This window comes from Simochromis diagramma, unplaced genomic scaffold (assembly GCF_900408965.1).
Source record: "Simochromis diagramma unplaced genomic scaffold, fSimDia1.1 OVJJ01000361.1, whole genome shotgun sequence".
In the NCBI taxonomy this organism is placed as follows: Eukaryota; Metazoa; Chordata; class Actinopteri; order Cichliformes; family Cichlidae; genus Simochromis; species Simochromis diagramma.
Genome location: NW_024386860.1, coordinates 6,471,405 through 6,489,765, shown reverse-complemented (window position 1 = coordinate 6,489,765; position 18,361 = coordinate 6,471,405). Strand labels below are relative to the sequence as shown.

At 41.7% G+C, this 18,361-nt stretch overlaps 2 protein-coding genes across 4 annotated transcripts; both read right to left on the bottom strand.

The window, feature by feature from the left end:
* Positions 1–239: 239 nt before the first annotated feature.
* LOC120732502 lies at positions 240–5,445 on the bottom strand. The gene is made up of 3 exons (XM_040030167.1): positions 4,173–5,445; positions 1,988–2,782; positions 240–1,163 (listed from the first exon to the last, which is right to left on the bottom strand). Exons 1-3 carry the CDS (start codon positions 4,485–4,487, stop codon positions 642–644), a joined length of 1,632 nt encoding a protein of 543 aa, XP_039886101.1. The 5' UTR covers positions 4,488–5,445; the 3' UTR covers positions 240–641.
* A 140-nt stretch (positions 5,446–5,585) lies between these two features.
* On the bottom strand, positions 5,586–15,866 carry ino80e (INO80 complex subunit E). Of its 3 annotated transcripts, none has more exons than XM_040030175.1 (8): positions 15,818–15,866; positions 15,431–15,513; positions 15,262–15,332; positions 15,123–15,175; positions 14,939–15,020; positions 8,634–8,751; positions 8,231–8,329; positions 5,586–6,705 (listed from the first exon to the last, which is right to left on the bottom strand). In XM_040030175.1, the coding sequence occupies exons 2-8, from the start codon at positions 15,509–15,511 to the stop codon at positions 6,499–6,501; spliced, it is 711 nt and encodes a 236-aa protein (XP_039886109.1). In that variant the 5' UTR covers positions 15,512–15,513; positions 15,818–15,866; the 3' UTR covers positions 5,586–6,498. The 3 variants fall into 3 exon arrangements, with proteins under 3 accessions (XP_039886109.1, XP_039886108.1, XP_039886110.1); XM_040030174.1 differs by lacking the exon at positions 15,818–15,866 and adding an exon at positions 15,645–15,811; XM_040030176.1 differs by lacking the exons at positions 8,231–8,329; positions 15,818–15,866 and adding an exon at positions 15,645–15,811.
* Between the last annotated feature and the right edge of the window lie 2,495 nt (positions 15,867–18,361).

Sequence of the window (18,361 nt, the reverse complement as noted above, 5' to 3'; positions counted from 1 at the left end):
ATAATAAATATAGTATAATAGTATAATAAAGCAGCAGTTTACTGAACTGGTAAAAACGTATTACCAACATCATCATGGTTTAATCTGTAAAATTCTGTCATTTTTTACTGTCTAAAAATACAGTTTGCAGTAGAAGTATAATATGACTGGGTAACTGGGTAAATATACATATATGTGTCAAATTGTACTACTGGAAGAAGGAAACAAGTATATTCAATTAAGGAAATTCAAGGAAATGGTGCATGTCATGTTGGTAACCCAGCATACTCTTTTATTCAGATTTACAGATGTGACAGTTATCACACAAGTTGTCTTGAGTAATTACATCCAAAAGCAGAGTGTGCACAGTGTTATTCAAATCACAGTTGGTTAAGCTCTCAAGTACAGCAGACTATTTGGGCAACTAGTTTTCCACAGTGAATTGTAAGATCTACAGTGTAAGAAATGCAGTGAAATTTACTCCATCACTATGTTACTTCAAAAATAAATCCAGCAAACCATCTGTAACAACTAAGGCATATCAAATTACATCATCTTTAATTAGTTTTTCACATGTTCATATCTGGAAGAAATTTACAAACCAAAACTGAAACTTTATTAAAGTTTATTAAAGATGTCATCTTGAGTCTTATTTTTTTCTTTCATTCTTCATTCGACTCCTGCCCAAAGGCCTCTCTTACACCCCCAAAGACTACATCAACCATTCCAAATATAACCCCTCCACCCAGCCTGAACACATTGATCACTCCCTTCCCACTTCTCCATACCAGTCTCCCAAAACCTCCTCCTACAGCTTGTGCTTGACCTCCCATCTCTGACATCACTGTTCCCACATAACCCTCACTGTGCTCCCACAGCCGCCCTCCAAAGAACTTGGTCACCGACCAAGCATTATCCAAAGCATCACCAAATACCCCCACCGTGTCTCCAGCTAGGGTGCCCAGACCAGTGACCCCAGTGTGGCAGCTGCTCAGCAGTTCCCCCATCATAGAGGAGGTGCAGTAATAAACACTACAGAAGCAGGTCTCCCCAATACCTAGCAGCATTTCTCCTGCTGTGCCCATCCAGGAGAGGAGGTCAGAGGTCAGTAGATGGAACAGGGTGAAGGTCTCTCCAGGCAGGGTAGAGAGAACTCCGAGGTCTTCCTGGAGAACATAGGTAACCTGAACGCAGATTAAGAATAGTGAGTCGATTTCACAGTGTGACTGCAGGAAGTATAAACAACAAAAAGACAGAAAGCCTTGAGGCAATGTACTACACCTAGAATTAACTCCACCTGTACACCACACCTCATTCCAGTCTACGGGCAGAGCAGACTGGAATGAGATGATTTATTATTTAACTCTGAACCTGAATATGACAGGTTAATACATAACAGGTTAATGAGACAGTTTTATCAACCCGAGGCTCAAATGTAGAAACAAAAATTGTCTATTTCTAATGATTTGTAATGGTTTTATTTTCCTATTGAAAACATTAATCAGAACCACAGGTCATTATACTGTTTAATGAATATAAAGTCATAATATCTTTTAATTCTCAAGGATTGCTTGTAACTAGTGAAATTAGAGAGTCTCGGGGAGCATTAGCCAGTCTGTGAAAACAATTGTCACACATGTGTTACACACATGTCTGGAATGTGGATCTGAGAGGTCTGACAAAATCATGAAGATGTTAACAATGATGTTTTTACAAACTAGGGTGTGGCGAGGTAATCCATGAAGTCTCAGTAATGCTTTATGGGAAAGTGGACCCAGTATTGCACCTTTCCCTTAATATAGACTCGACTCTATGGAAGTGTATGATATACTCCCAGAAAACATCTTTGAGTCTGAACCTCTTAATATCTGCACATCCTTTACAGAGAAAATAACTGTTAGCATGGTGAGAGGGGCAACTCAGTTTAAATTATGTTTATATTTATATTTTGTGTAGTATATTTTTGGATGTTTACATATTAGAGCTATTAGAGAGCTATTAGAGCTACCTGTCCAGGTAGTTGTGTGATTGTAGAGAATACAGGACGCAGAGGAAATTTGAAGATGGAGAAGGTGGTGGAGAGGATGGAGACCAGAGTGCTGGTGGAGTTTGTGTCCGTCTCTTCAGCAGTTTCATGTTCAGCTGAGGAGTCGGAGTCTGACCTGACAGCTCCTGAACGTGTCACATCACCCTGTTCATTACTGCTGCTCTCAGAAGTTGCTGCATCTGCTGAAGTCTCCTGCATGGCGTCAGCACCATCAGCTTTCCCTGACTGAGAATTAGCTGCCTGTTCTTTAGTTATCGACTCCTCTCGGCTTTCCAGAATGTCTGTCTGCACATCTGTATTTCCAGGAAGTCCCTCACTGTGGAGACCAACTCCGACTTCAACACTTTTCCCATCTCCTCCTCCGCAGCCTTCAGAGAACATTTCTGCCAATCCTAGCATGTCTTCCAGCTCCTTCACGCTCACTTGCCTCACCCCTTCCTGCGTCTCTCTGATTAACCCAACGCTGAAGCCACCCTTCCCCTGTGGGACAGCACAGCACGCCGCAGACCACAGCGGCTTCGTCTGACACTCCTCGTCTCCATCCTCAGCAGCCCCGAGTCCTCCCGCTCCAGTAAGGATGTAGAGATCACCCCCTACAGTGCTGCACTGGGGAGACACGCTTGACTGGACCAGTGTTGTGACTGTTGAATCCCAGTGGTGAAAAGGGGAGTCTGTGGGCGAGACAGAATGAGATGGATCCACACCTCCTCTGAGAAGAGCTGGTGCTGCCACTTTAATGTCTTCTTCCTGCTCTGTCTGGCAGAAAAAGAACCAAAACCAGCAGTTTAAGAAAGAGTCCATCAAACTCTTCGATCTATGCACTCTGATTTTTAAATGTTCCCATATAAGGACACAACAATAACAGAAACATCTCTAATTCCTGTTTCTGTGTGCCCAGCTGTTCAGTGTTGATAATTATGAGTGTGATAAAGATCCAATCCATCTTTTAAATTTATATTGTTTGCATTTTCTTTAAGCTCCATTTTCATTTGATTTTTAATGTGGAAAAAAATAATCAGACTCCTTTCCTAATTAAAAAAAACTTTTTGTTTGGCCTGAGAGCTGAATGTTTGAAAAATGGGTGTTTTATTTTATATTGAATACACTTGTATTATTCAAAGGCTCTGCATTAAAAATCTTTAGTTATCCCCAGACTTATTCTTATACTACTACTTCTTATTTATTATTATCCCAGATTATTTCCATTGTCTGGGATAAAGCATTCCAAGTAGAGTGCTTAACAAAGTTATTAGATCACCAACCAGTATAAGGTTTATGCCACAGATGCCCTAAATTAACAGCATTGTAAAAATAATTTCTTATGTTTCCTAAATGCTAAAATATCATTATTGTTGTTATTCATAAATTCTCTAATTTACTGTTTTGCAAAAAAGCAGAAAAAAGATAGAAACATGTTATTATTTTTGATGCCAAATTGCAGTTATTTACTTGCCTTCCTGAAGAGAAAAATGTATTTTAGTGGTCGAAAGTTATGTTTGATTAATTCCAGTGTGTCAGCTCAAATTTAGATATAAAAACTAACATTTAGTTTGACTATTAAATAACAATATGTAAGACATATGTAATATGTAAGAATGCATTCTGTACATAAATGTTCCTATGAATCATGTTTTCTATACCGATGATGATTTGACCTTCCTCTGTAGGAGTAGAGAAGTAACGTCCTGTTTTACAAATTTATTTATTTTTTGTGTGAAATATTAATTAACGGTATCTATTTCAGCACTGAGCTGGTATTCAGATGTAAACACCTGAAAGTTTTTTAGAGATGAAATTTGTCTAAACTTCAACTGCAAAGAGTTAATAGTCATTACAGGCCCCTCTTAAGGGGTGGCCATCAAATCCAGCCTTGCGTTTTCTTCTGCTTATCCAATTCAGGGTCACGGTTGGGCTAGAGCGTATCCCAGCTGTCACAGGGCAGGTGGCTGGGCACACCTTGGACACGCCACCAATCTTTTGCAGGGCTCAATTTTCTGCGTTTTTTACTTAATTTTCTTTATTAGAAAATTGAGTGGTTACCACTCACAATGTACTTAGTTACTTTCCACCACATTTCTTTACTTATAACTTAATCTTTTAAAACTAAGCACTTCTACTTTAAGAAATGTGATAGATGTACTCTTACCACAGGTTCTCTCCCCTCCTCTCCCTCCCTCTCAGTCCATCCCTGGCGGAGATGAAAGGCAGAGTAGACAGCTGTGTCACAGGTCGGTCTGGACAGAGTGGCAAACGCCTGCCCTCCCGGCAGCCTGTGGCAGCGTGGGCGCAGCAGCGGCCCTGCAGAGGATCCCCGAGGAGGCGTCTGTCTGTAGAAGCAGTTGCTGCAGAGGGTGAAGTCTGCCTCCGAGTTGTCCTCAGCTGGGAGAGACAGACCTAGGCCCAGCACTGCCAGCAGGCAGACAGCCGCAGAAGCTGCACTGACAGCAGCAGGACACAGCATGATGGTGGTGAGCTTAGCAGATCCCCCCCCTCCTCTCACTCACACACACACACACACACACAGAGTGAGAGGGAGAGGCTTATAAATTACCCAGTGATTTCCGTATATAGATGAGAAAGATAATGTGGCCAAGGTTGGCTGCTGATGGCTTGTTGTTTTCCTCACTCGCTCCTTGTTTCCTCCTCCAGTTTCTCTGCAACCATGTCTGTCCGCTGGTAATGTTAGCTGCACTCTGTGAGAGTGAGTCTGTTTGCAGGCACAATCTTGCTTACTCCTTCATTTCCCTTTTCCTGACAGCCTCGCCCCCCTCTGTCAGTTCCACCCTCTGTGACTCTCCCTCTGCCTGTACCTCCACTTCACCCCTCCCTCTCATACTCTCTATGGTTACACCTTTAACTCCCATTTCTGTTAAGTACACAAGGAAAGCCCACACCTATTCAGAGCTGTCAATTACCTGCATGTCTGCATGCCTAAACAATGGTCTCTGTGCAAGGTTATTTGATTGACAAACTCTTGTTGTTAGGTAAAGCGCTTACCTTAAAGTGCTGACTCTCTATCAGATCAAATATTTGCTTTGAACTGCTTCCAAATCAAGAAGAATTTCACACCTAAAAGTCCCAATAAATGCGAGAAAGTGAACTCTAAATATAGCAGGGTCTGTTCATGAACTCCTTATTAGAGCCAAAGCCGGATAGCGACAGTTTCACGGGTCATTGTCTCTCCCAGAGTGCAGCGATTCTTGAAATCTGAACACACTCCCTTTCATGGCTTGCACATTTGCCCTCCTAAATATCAGAACCATGCCTGTTGAGGCATGACGCTGGCACTGAGTGCTTTTTGCAAAATCATTATGTCGCAAAAACAGAAATCTGCATGTAATACCACGGCTCTAGAGTCAACGGAAAAAAATATCTTGCACTCCCTTTTAGTCATGAAGAGCTGGAGTCGCGCCACGCTCCCTTCACATTGCTTAAAAGTTATGGCCAACATGAGCCAAATGTACCCTTGGGCTTCAGTCAACAACGGTATCAGGATTCCTTTGCAAAGAGGTCAAGCAAGCAAAGACAGTCATACACAGTAAGTGACATGGACATGAAGTTTACGCAGTATTTTAGTGTTGTAAATATTTAAAAAAGCAAAATGCAACACAGTACAAAGAGGACTGCCTACTTCAGTGTCTGTGTGGAGCTGTGGAATGAGAGTTTCAGGGTGTGAGTTCAGGGTGGGGCAATAAACCACAACATAAGAGCAATTTAACACTTTCACTTTAAAAAAATGTGTTACAAATGCATTTTGGTAAACACATAAACACTTTCTGTTTAAGTAAAGCTGCATCGGTGGAATCTGTGAATAACACACACACACAAACACACACACGTGAAGTTTAAATAAAAACTTTTAGTCTGACACACAGTTGGATGGGTACAAAAACTATACACACCCATTCATGAGAAACACTTTAATTTTTAACCGATTTGATGAAATAAACTGTGAGTACAAATGAGAAATGTCAAAACTGTAACAAGTAAACAAAACTTAAAGCTGCACACATTTATGCCACAGTTGAACAGTTTTAAAAGGACTGCAGCATTTCTACAATACAAAGTCAGAGACCGCTGTTAAGCAATAAAAAACAAAAGACACACCTAGTTGTATTCAGTTTGTGTGGATGTTTTGACAAAAATAATCAGCAGGTAGTTTGAAACCGCTGTACAAAGTAAAGTATCCACCCAGCTCAGTGATTCCAGACCTTTCTTAATCCTTTGCAGACTGCACTTTTGTCACAGACCAATAACCCGACATAATTTTACACAAACGCACTACTGATGATATTGTTTGGACAGCGCTGCTGCAGTTAAGCTTAAGTCCACAAGGGGGAGCTTGACCCTCCTTTCAAAAGTGTGGACTTGTTTGTTCAATGCAGAAATACATTGAACCCTGTTCTATTTTTCAACCTTACATCCACATACATTTCCCTCACTTATAAATAAATCTAATTGCACACTCAGGCTCACTCATTAGGGATGTCAATGACGAGTTCAGCCTCGTCTCCCTCTCCTCTGTCTTCGTCTCCTCTGTCACTGTCTCCGTCGCTCTCGCCCTCCTCCTCAGCTGCATCTCCGCTAAACATCTGTCTAGGAACCCAGCTGAAGTGGCCACTGGCTGTTGGAGGAGCTGCAGGGCCTGATGGGTAATTAGCTGCCATTGAAGTAACGACCTAAGAAGATCAGAAAGAAGAAGTTGTTGTATGGAACGACAAAGCGAGGGATGGACGGAGTGTAAAAGAATGATGAGTGGGGATTGATGGTAATGTCACAGATGACCGGAGTAAATCAGGACAAAGCATGAACAGTCATGGTAAAAAGACAGTACACTCTACTTAAAATCTAAGCTTTTATGTATCCAGATAGAATAAAAAATAAATAAATTCACCTGGTTCTTAGTGGGTCTTAAAATTAGGTAAATACAACCGTAACAATTGCATATTACAGTGTGTCATTAGGAGTGTAGGTAGCAGCCAGATGCTGCTAATCAAATTCACTTGGTTAATTGATAATCAGCAAATGTGAGCACCTTTATGAAAGCAGACGATTTGGCAGTTTTCTGATCTGGAGCATTCAGATGTGTGTTAACACAAGCCATCAGCAATGATCAGCAATCTTAGAGAAGCAACTGTTGCTGCCCAAGGGCATTTCCAAACAATCTGCCCCATCATTCTCCAGTGAGAAGGATTATTCGCAAGGGGCAAACATTCAAGACAGCTGCCAATCCTCACAGGAGTGGGTCTTAACACACAATGCTCAGAGAAATGGCAAAAAATACAAAACAACCAAACACAGCCTGTCAGCACAAACACCTCATATCAAGTGTCAGGTGCAGTGGTGCAGGGATGATGACTTGGCTTGCCGCTGGATTCAGGCACCTTGCAGTCATAGAGTGGAGCATGAGCTCCTGTGTACACCAAAGCATTCTACAGTCAAATGTGACATCATCTGTTGGCTAACTCTGCAACAGGACAAATATCCCATGCACAGCAGCAACTCTAAAACAGAATTACTGAAAAAGCAAAGAATCAAGGTGTGATGGCTCAAAGTCCAGACCTCAACCTGACTGGAATGCTTTAGAGAGCTGTGCATAAATGAATGCCAACAAACGTCAATGAACTGAAGAAGACTGATAAAGTCACACAGAAAAAAATTACTTCCAATTATTGGTGCTAAAGGTGGGTCTACAAGCTACTGAGTCATTGGGTGCACTTTGTTTTCCACAAACTGCTTCTGCAGTTTATGTTTTTGGTAAATAATAAAGACACAGTGTATAACGCCATGTGTTGTTTATCTCAGGTTGTATTTAGCTCAATTTAAAACCTCCTAACACCAGATCATTTTTTAAATATTATATCCTGATATGCAAAATCTTACAATTGACAGAGGGTGCACTTTCTTTTTATCACAACTGTATATGCACTCATATATTTTTTCATTTTGGGGCTCAACAAAAGGGTCTTGAAATGCCATTGTTAGAGCAATAAAAATGAAAAACTGTACTATGAAATATATATATTTTAGATGCTTTTTACTTTGTTATAAATATGCATCTAAACTGAGAATACTGGAAACAGCCTGCCGGGCCATCAAATATAAATAGCTGGTTTGTGTACAGTTTGTGAGAATAAAGCGTAAAGTGTTTGATCATAATTATTTTTATCTCTGAACATCTTGTTTCCCCTCTTCCTCTCTCACCTTCCCCGTAGTCTCTTTCTTGTTTTTTGCCGTCTTTGTTTTTCTCTCTTTCTTCATTCGTTCAGCTGGGGGAGCCAAATACTCTGGTGGGAAGGGCATCTGCCCAACACACACGCAGGCCCCAAATCATTGTCAAATGACCACACAAACATGCATGCACACAGTCAAAGGGCAGTTTATAAGACAGACACACAGAAAAACAAACAAAACATACACAGAAGAATGAACAATAAAAAGACAGTGGAGCAATTATAAATCTAAAAACAAAAAGCAAGGAACAGACTTGTGAATAAAATAATGCAAAATTAAAAAAACAGATTATGCTCTTTGATGAGAAGATGAATATGACGGCAATGTTATTGTTGTTGGTTCCAATAAGATAAGAGGGGAAAGAGAAACTCACAGCGTTGAGGTAGGCCCCAGAGCCGGATGACTGCAGGGAGTTCACACCAGGACGGGAAAGCAGGGAGAGATGAGGAGATGATGATGAAGGGAGGCACGCACCGGGACTACTTTTTCGCCTGAAAAGAAGGTCATGGATTAAATAAAAAGAAATATGAATGTGTTTAGTTTAACAATTAGAAAGCACAAATATTTCACTCAACTGTCCTAACAGGCTTACTTGGCTTGGACATGTAAAGTAAGCCCAAATAAACCTAGCTTTAAAATGCTCCCTACCCCCCCGCCTTCTGCCTTCATTGCATATCCATCCATCCATTTTCTGCTGATTATTCGGGGCCGGAACGTTGGGGCAGCAGAGAAGCCAAACCTCCTTCTCCCAGGGTGTCCTGGGATTACCCCGGGGCCTACTCCCAGTAGAACATGCATGGAACATTTCACTGCTACTACTCCTAGTATGTCCCAAATGACTGAACTTCTCACCCTGTCACTAAGTGGGAGGGCAAGCCACCTTCTCCCTCAGAGACAGGGTGACAGAAAGATTATGCTGAATTTTTTTTTTTTCATACAGAATTGTGAAAACACTGTCTTGTGCTAGCTAGTCACTAGGGGTGCAACGATACTCGTATCGATATTGAACCGTTCGATACAGTGCTTTCGGTTTGGTACGCATATGTATCGAACAATACAAAATTTGTAATTTATTTTATCAACTTTCCTTCTGACGATGCTGTCTGTGTTGAGCGCTCAGTGAATCTGCGTTCGACTACTCCGCCTAGGCTGCACTGTCGAGCGCAGATCCACTGAGCGTTCAACACAGACAGCATCGTCAGAAGGAAGAGCGCAGGGCAAGCTAGCGAGACAGAAGTTAAGCTCTCCTTGCAACATGGCAAATTGAACCTACCCCACCCTCATTCAGATCTGGCGTTTGGAATTATTTTGGTTTTCATGTGACGTATGACCCTGAAGGTAAGCGCGTCATGGACTAAAGTAAAACAGTATGTTGGATGTGCCACGCAATGCTCAATAACATGGGTGGGAACTAGTGTGTTAGTGCAGTTAGCTCATTAACATGCCGTCTAGCCCCACACAGGGGTAGCTCGTTAACGGAGATTTGCCATGTTGTGGCATTAACGTCATTTCAACGAGATTAACGCTGACAGCACTAGTGGGAACACAACGAATATGACTGCACATTTACGCCGACATCATCCTAGTGCAAAGACAAGTGTAAGCAGACAAAAACAACAAGCATGCATACTACAAACTTTACCCGAGTCATTTAGACAGCTGTTAGCACATGATTCTCCTTATGGGGACCTGATATGTTTAATATTGTGGCGAGCTCAGACAACGAGGAGACGGAGGTATCGTTTGGTCTTGCTTCCCGTGAGCTAGCCAGGGAGCACAGCCGTTTATTGACATCTGCAGAAGAACACTGCCGCTAGCTAACTGCTCAGCGCGGCAACCGCACAGCAACAACAACAACAACACACAAGGCGCCCTCTGACCCCGGAAGGATACACCGTGGCAGCGAGATGGCGTCACCCGTCACTATGGCAACATAAACAAAACATAACTGTACAAACAGAACCCCGAACAGCCCTGACCCGCTACAATATGCTGCTGAGAATATAGCCCAGAAGAAGCGTATAGTATAGCTTTTATTTTGGAAAGAGCCATTTCTCTGTAATAAACTCTCTTTTCCAAAGATGAGTGATTCCTCAATCAGATACAGGTGTTACCGCGCCAGATCCGCGGCCCCGAACCGTAGTAAGGAAACCTCTGGCAGTTACTTGAAGGTTCCGTAACTGACTCGTAGCCGGCAACAGCTTACTATACAGGTCAACTCCGCTAGCAAAAAGATCGAAGGAGGCGTAGGAAACTGCTTCACCGAACTTTATTTCTTCTCTAAGGCACGAACACCGCGTACAGTGGGCTGAAACTGTTTACTCACAGCGAGCATTGCTGACACAACTCTGGCTGTCGAGGGAGTTATTATATTCCTTTTATTTATTTTCTTTTCGTCTCTTCTGTAGCTAACCGTTACTTTTTCCCCTTCTCCGCTCTCTCTCTTCACACACACACACCAGGCAGTCCCGCTACACACATCCCGAATACATTTCCCATCAGGCTTCATCCTTAAAGGGCCATGCCTGTAACACGGCTTGCAAAATCGCTAGCCCGACGTCCCGGGGCTAGCGATTTTTCCAGTCATACTACCAAAATCTATCTCTGCCCTGCCTGTCGGGCTATCATAGGAAGGAAAAATATATGTCAATGCTTTTGCATTCTTTCGGAAATGTAGCTGGGTAATTATGTCATTGGCATCGGTGAGCCACTGTCAATATGTGACATATTGAAATCGCGTTTGAATTTGCGCTTGTTTTTTGCTTTCACTTTGCAAATGTCCAGGTGCCTTCTTTTGGCGCACCGGCCGGTCACGACCGGCGGCGGAAAAGTCACTCGGGTCAGAACATGGGGTGCCACCATCATCCCACTTCTGACACCAATGTGGCGAGCTCAGACAACGAGGAGACGGAGGTGTCGTTTGGTCTTGCTTCCCGTGAGCTAGCCAGGGAGCACAGCCGTTTATTGACATCTGCAGAAGAACAGTACCGCTAGCTAACTGCTCAGCGTGGTAACCGCACAGCAACAACAACAACACACAGGGCGCCCTCTGACCCCGGAAGGACACACCGTCGCAGCGAGAGGGCGTCACCCGTCACTATGGCAACATAAACAAAACACAACTGAACAAACAGAACCCCGAACAGCCCTGACCCGCTACAATATGCTGCTGAGAATATAGCCCAGAAGAAGCGTATAGTATAGCTTTTATTTTGGAAAGAGCCATTTCTTTGTAATAAACTCTCTTTTCCAAAGAGGAGTGATTCCTCAATCAGATACAAGTGTTACCGCGCCAGATCCGCGGCCCCGAACCGTAGTAAGGAAACCTCTGGCAGTTACTTGAAGGTTCCGTAACTGACTCGTAGCCGGCAACAGCTTACTATACAGGTCACTCCGCTAGCAAAAAGATCGAAGGAGGCGTAGGAAACTGCTTCACGAACTTTATTTCTTCTCTAAGGCACGAACACCGCGTACAGTGGGCTTGAAAACTGTTTACTCAGCGAGCATCGCCGACACAACTCTCGGCTGTCGAGGGAGTTATTATATTCCTTTTATTATTTTCTTTTCGTCTCTTCTGTAGCCTAACCGTTACTTTTTCCCCTTCTCCGCTCTCTCTCTTCACACACACACCAGGCAGTCCCGCTACACACATCCCGAATACATTTCCCATCAGGCTTCATCCTTAAAGGGCCATGCCTGTAACACGGCTTGCAAAATCGCTAGCCCGACGTCCCGGGGCTAGCGATTTTTCCAGTCGTACTACCAAAATCTATCTCTGCCCTGCCCGTCGGGCTATCATAGGAAGGAAAAATATATGTCAATGCTTTTGCATTCTTTCGGAAATGTAGCTGGGTAATTATGTCATTGGCATCGGTGAGCCACTGTCAATATGTGACATATTGAAATCGCGTTTGAATTTGCGCTTGTTTTTTGCTTTCACTTTGCAATCGCGTGAACTGTGTATAGAGAGCGACAGCACTGATTGGTGAGTGATGATAATTTGCGCACCAATTCCTCTGACATCGTCTTATCAATCGTTAGCTTACTATGCAAACATGACAAGTGAAATCTCCCGCAGCAAGCTTAAACATATGAGAGGTTGATCGCGCAGAGAATCGCTGACCGTTATGTGAGTGTGTGTAAAAGCAGCAGGATATTTATTTTAGTTCTGCTGAGCCAAATAAGACAGGTCAGGGTGAAGAAGTGACAGCCAAAGAAAAGCTTACCACAAAACGGAGAAGTTATGACAAATCAGACTATAAGGCAAAAAGAAAGTGCAGCTTTATGGTTTCATGGACAAAAGAATTTCTGTGGCTGCAATATGATGAGCTAAATAACCGGGGCTGCACATAAGTGGTCTGCAGGTGCGCATTCGCTGTCAAAAAAAAAAAAAATCAAAAAAAAAAAACGCGCACAAGATAAGAAGTTGCAACGCGTGTTTGCATACATAAGATTTTCTGGAGGAGGACAGACATTTGTTTAAAACTCTTAAAGATGTCGAAGAAGCTCCTTTAAGCAATTACTTTGGTGTTCCTCTACCTCCAAACAAATGTCAGAAGGAGTCCGAACCACAAAAGAAGCGCGTATTCTCGGAAAAGTGGTTGCAGGAGGTGAGCTGGCTTCAAACAAATGATGAACGCACAGAGATGTGGTGCAGAATGTGCCGTGAAAATCCCACTCTAGCGGACAAAAACAGTGCTTTTTATATGGACGCAAACGCGCGTTGCAACTTCTTATCTGGTGCGCGTCTTTTATTTTGACAGCGAATGCGCACATGCGGACCACTTATGTGCACCCGTGTAAATAACATAATGTTCTGCCGGGTGTGTTGTTGGTTTTCTCTCGATTTCTGAGTCGACAAGCGCCTTTGTTACTGGGACCAGTCATTTTAAGAAAGGTCCCCATTAGAACCCATGAGAAATGCAAGAAATGCATTATTGCTCAGTCTGCAATATCTTTCCCAGAACAAACACCAATTGCAAATAACATACTAAAAATAAACCTGAAAAATCTGTTTAGAACAGCGTACTATGTTGCAAAGAGTGAACTACCACTGGCACAATTTAGCAGTCTTTGCAAACTTCAAAAAGCAAATGGCCTAGATCTTGGTTCCACTTGTCTCTTACCCGTGACTTCAGTGGAAATTTCAAATTCAGGATCTGACACAGACTGATTCATGTCCTACACAGTTCTTACAAGTTCATAGAAATTTCTGTTCAATTAGAACCAAGTATTTGAGTTGATGATTGTAATTTTTATACAATGTTGTAATTTGTTTTTCAACAATTTTTTGATTAATGTTTTATTTCCTTTACAATATTATACTTTAATGTATAATATTGTAAAGGAAACAAAACAGGAAACAAAACATCAATCAAAAAATTGCTCTCTTTTTTATTCGGGCTACTTACATTTATTTTGGGCTACCAAAAACTGAAGAGTCCCTGCCCGAAGGGCTACCAGGGATTTTGAAATTTTGAGAGCCCTGAGATATATTTATTTTTTTAATTACTTTGTTGTTTCAGCAACATTAAATTTAAAAACTGTACTTTTGAGTTAAAATATATATTTATAAATTTAATAAATGACAAATTAAAAAGGCATGAACATTTTTTTTGTATCGAAAAAATATCGAACCGTGACACCAAAGTATCGAACCGAACCGAACCGTGAATTTTGTGTATCGTTGCACCCCTACTAGTCACAGTTAAGAAAACGGAGAAAAACAATATTCAGCCACTGTAAAATACTCGCTTTATGATTTATTAGTGCTGGCTAGAGACTCACACTAAACAAAGGGAAATCACTACTCTAACCTGTACCTTAATATCATTTAATGCCTGAATATAAACTGACTGGCCAAATCCAGTCACCACCTGGATTTAACACCTTGAATAGGAACGAGCCTTTCCACCAACAATTACTGTGGTAATTCACACGCTTCATATATGGAGCTACATTTCAAAAGGGACAAATTAATGGTCTGCATGCATTCTGGATGATCTCTGAAACTACAAAAAATGGGTTAAGAACTGTTCAATACATAATTAAACCTGGAAGTGGTGATGATTGAATGACTGTAGATCAAATCATACAATATGGCTGTGTTTAATACTGAAAGACAGGGTATTTCCACACGTAGCCTTAAGAAAACTACTTGGTGTTTAATTGGGGGAAAAGGCTTCAGTTTAGGGAGCATAAAGATTAGAATCTTGGGCAGTGGAAAAAGATCATGTGGTCATATAATCCCAGATTTATCCGATTTCAGATGGGAACCTGTTGGTCAGTGTTATGATCTGTAGTTGCTTCAGATTGTCTAGGGTTGGTTTGGTAGTGTTATTTGTCCGAAAATGAGATCAGCTAACTACCGGAATATACTGAATGCCCAGGATTTTTCCATCACTGAATTTTTTCTTCCCTGAATACACTGGCTTATTCCAAGATGACAACACCAGAATTCATTGGGCTCAAACTATAAAATGAGTGATTCATGGAGCATGCAACTACTATGAATACTTATAACACACAGTGTTGTGCAATGCAAAGTAAACAGGTAACTTCGCATTGCACAAGACGTCTGTGGAGGGTGGAAATAAAAGGTTAAATATGAACCTACTCAAAAGTGAATGATTCTGGTTGATCTACCTGGTAATTTATTTACTTAAATAGCCGACTTACTTCTTTGCTCCCTCTCGTTCCCTTTCCCTCTCTCTGGGTCCTTCCCCTTCACTGTTTTCCGAGGAAACAGTTGCTTCTGAATCTGATGATGAAAACAAAGACAAAATTGATCCACAGGACTTCAGAAGCAACAGCTTTTTTTTTTTTTTTTTTTACTCATAAAGGTTTTATGTTCCTAGTCTACCTGATGAGTCTTCATCTACTCGCTCATACTGCAGCAATCTGTCCAGAAGAAAGCTGGAAAACATGTATAGAAAATTATTTTTTGCATTTCCATTAGGATGCACAAAGCATATCTATATGAAGACACAATCCTCACAAACCTCTTGTCCCTGGAAACTTTCAGAAGTTTCCTCTGTGCTCTCCTCAGCTCCTCCTGAAAACACTCCTGCTCCTGGAAAAGGAAACCAGCGAAACGAAATCAGCGCAAAGACAGACACGCAACTTTAGCACGGCAGAGGAAACGGGACGGTTTAAAATGAAAACACTCACATAGACAAGAAACTTTAATTTCCGTTTGAGATTTTTGTATTTCCGCTTGTAGTCGACTTCGACGTCCGCTTGGCCGTTCATGTCTAAAATGCAAATAATTAAACCATGAAATCTGCAGTTTGTTAGCAGCAGTGGATACTAACTGTTATCGTTTTATAGCAGGTAGTGTCTGTAAAAGCACATTCTTCGTTTCCAGCGGAACCAGCCTCCGTACCTTCAGCTAGCTCCGATATCTAGCCTGCTACCTATAGCTAGAGCGCCACGAACAGTTCAAATGTTTACGAAGGCTTATTACAAAATATGCTAGCACGACTCAGGTGAATTTAAAGCTAATTTATCTCATGACACCTCTCTCTTGAGTCTGCCGTGGGACGTGCTATTGTTTACCTATCTGACGTCGTATTCGTGCGCCCTTCTTCTTCTGCTGTTACAGTTGTTTGACATTCACAATTTCGGTGCTTTCCCGCCACCTCCTGGGCAGGAGTGGAAGTACCAACTTTAAAAATCCCAACAATATATAATTTGCCTTGTTTTAGCTCATTTTCAGCCCAGTCCTTGTAGCTGACTATTCTCAAAGGAATGTGTTTTTGTTTGTTAAAATGGACTGGTACATAAATGGTGCTTCTCTATGAATTTGAGCACTCAAAGCACTTTTTTAAAGCATAATCCTCATCTGGACCTTCAGGTGATCCATTCACTATTCATTGAAGCCTTATCAGTGGAAGGGCAGCTGTCAAGAAGACAATTTTAATGAAGGTAAACAGGGCAACAGGTCTTATAGAGTGATGAATCCAAACTGAAACTTTTGGTTCTAATTGAGAGACTGTAGACACTCTAAACAGAGTGTCTACAGCCATCTGTAAAACACAGTGGAGGCTGTGTCATGTTTCAGGACTGCATTTCAACTACTGGTGTTTGGGATCTGGGAAATTACGAATCCAGAAAAGTATAGCCATTCAATATCATCTAGAAAACATCTCAATTGACACTACTTTAATTTTTAGTATGACAGTGATTTCAAACATACTGCCAGTGCATTGAAAGCATAAGCAAAAAAACAAACAAACCAAAAAACGCACACAATGGAACGCTATCAGTCAGAGATTGGCCTCCCCAGAGCCCAGGCCTCAACATTATTGAAACAGTGTGGGATCATCTTGACAAAGAGTAGAATAAAAGGCAGGCAACATCCAAAGAAGAGATCTGAATGAACTTAAAGAAGAGGGAAACTAATCCAAAAAGGCTTCTCAATTACAGGGAGTTCTGGCTGTGCTGAAGAATAAAGGTGGTCATACCTTTTTACATGCATATTAATTATCAAGCTTATTAGAATTCTTGTTTCCAAATTTCCATTTATGTCTGCATGTTTTTACACAAAACATAGAGAAGTTAGGGATGGCTCACAACGTTTGCACAGTGCTCTAAAACTATTCTCTTCCTGACCATTAAAATCAAGTTGCATAGGTCCTTCAAACATTTGTGCCCATGACAAAATATTTTCCATCTGCAGGAGTGGAAACTTCGGCCCCATTGGGGAACTAAGTTGAGCCTCTTAAGTGCATATTTTTAAAGACCTGTTATGCAGACTTGGATCAACTTTCTGGTTGCAACTTATAAAAGTATGTAGTCACTGAAAGGAACAGTGTAGGGCAGAAAAACAAAATATGGGCTTACCTTGGCCCAGTCTCCCGTAGCCTGAACCTTTCTCTCTGGCCTACAAGGAGTAATCCAAATGTGAATTCTTGCAAATCAAATTTCCTCATATTGTTCCTCCTCATCTCTCTCTCTCTTTTTGCACTGGGGTTCTGCTGAACTCCCTTAGATATGTCTCCCTGCCATTTTCTGTGCCCGATGTCCCAAACTTGGGTTTGACATAGTATGCTCTCTTGTGTGTTTATTCCCTTGTTTTCTGCATGGTGGGAACTTCTCAAATTTTTCTAAATGTATAAATAAACACGAAGAGGAGACGCAAATCCCTGGGAGGATTGTGTTAGGGAGGGCATCCAGAGTAAAACCCATACCAAATCAAATATGTGCAGATTTCAAGCTTTTATAAATACACATTTAGAGAAAGAAAAGTTCCACATGAACAAATGCAAGCATCAGATGTTTTTTATTTCTTTTAGTATAAAGTATTAGACATATATTACTAGTAGTAGTTTTTTTCTATGTATTAAGCATTGTCTGTATTAGTATTGTAACACAATAGTTTGTGAAACTAGACCTGATTTATTAGGAATCGATCACAAAGCTCATGAAACATCCTTTTATATTCTAAATATCTAAATTTGCTAGCCAGCAATGCTTTACAGCTACTTTTATCCTCAGTCAAGAGTTACGTAGCATGCATGCGCGTCAAGACTCTGCATTTTATTAAATCTCCCTGTCCCCTCCACCTGCCGCATGCTGCGGTGCACTGAATTTTCTGCTCAACCTTAGTTCAGCACAGTCACTGGCCAGCACCCAGCACCATGAATTATAGATGAAGAACATTTTGCAGAGATGCTGCTTCAGTGCACGTAGCCCACAGCCAGACCCCTGAGTGTGTGTGGGGGAGTTGATGGGGTGTGGGTGAGGCAGAGATATAAAAAAAAGTTTGGATAAGTGGACAGGCTGGAGGGAGGTTTATTTATTTATTTGTTTTTTTAAGACAGAAAGTGAGAAGAAGCAGTGGGGCGCAGATAGTGTTTCTCCAAGGGCAGGGAAACGCTGACTGCACATTTCAAGATGCCACCCCTTGCAGTCGATATAGAACCCGGCAGGGCACCGATAGCGAAACAGCATCTTTTAATGCACCTTCCAGATCAGGCAGATATCAGAGAGCCACCTTGCAAAAATAAACACACACTGTCTCCCTTCCAGGCAAAACAACTGCCAATATGAAACACAATATCTCACTGACTTGCCGCCCCTCTCGTTGTTTCCAAAGAC

Coding starts and splice junctions, on each gene's coding strand:
- LOC120732502 (XM_040030167.1), bottom strand. CDS start 4,487: ATGCTGTGTCCTGCTGCTGTCAGTGCAGCTTCTGCGGCTGTCTGCCTG. Junction 2,783..4,172: donor AGGAGGGGAGAGAACCTGTG/GTAAGAGTACAT, acceptor TTTTTCTGCCAG/ACAGAGCAGGAAGAAGACAT. Junction 1,164..1,987: donor TCACACAACTACCTGGACAG/GTAGCTCTAATA, acceptor ATCTGCGTTCAG/GTTACCTATGTTCTCCAGGA.
- ino80e (XM_040030175.1), bottom strand. CDS start 15,511: ATGAACGGCCAAGCGGACGTCGAAGTCGACTACAAGCGGAAATACAAA. Junction 8,752..14,938: donor GAACGAGAGGGAGCAAAGAA/GTAAGTCGGCTA, acceptor CCTTCTTTTCAG/GCGAAAAAGTAGTCCCGGTG. Junction 6,706..8,230: donor AGAAAGAGACTACGGGGAAG/GTGAGAGAGGAA, acceptor TGATCTTCTTAG/GTCGTTACTTCAATGGCAGC.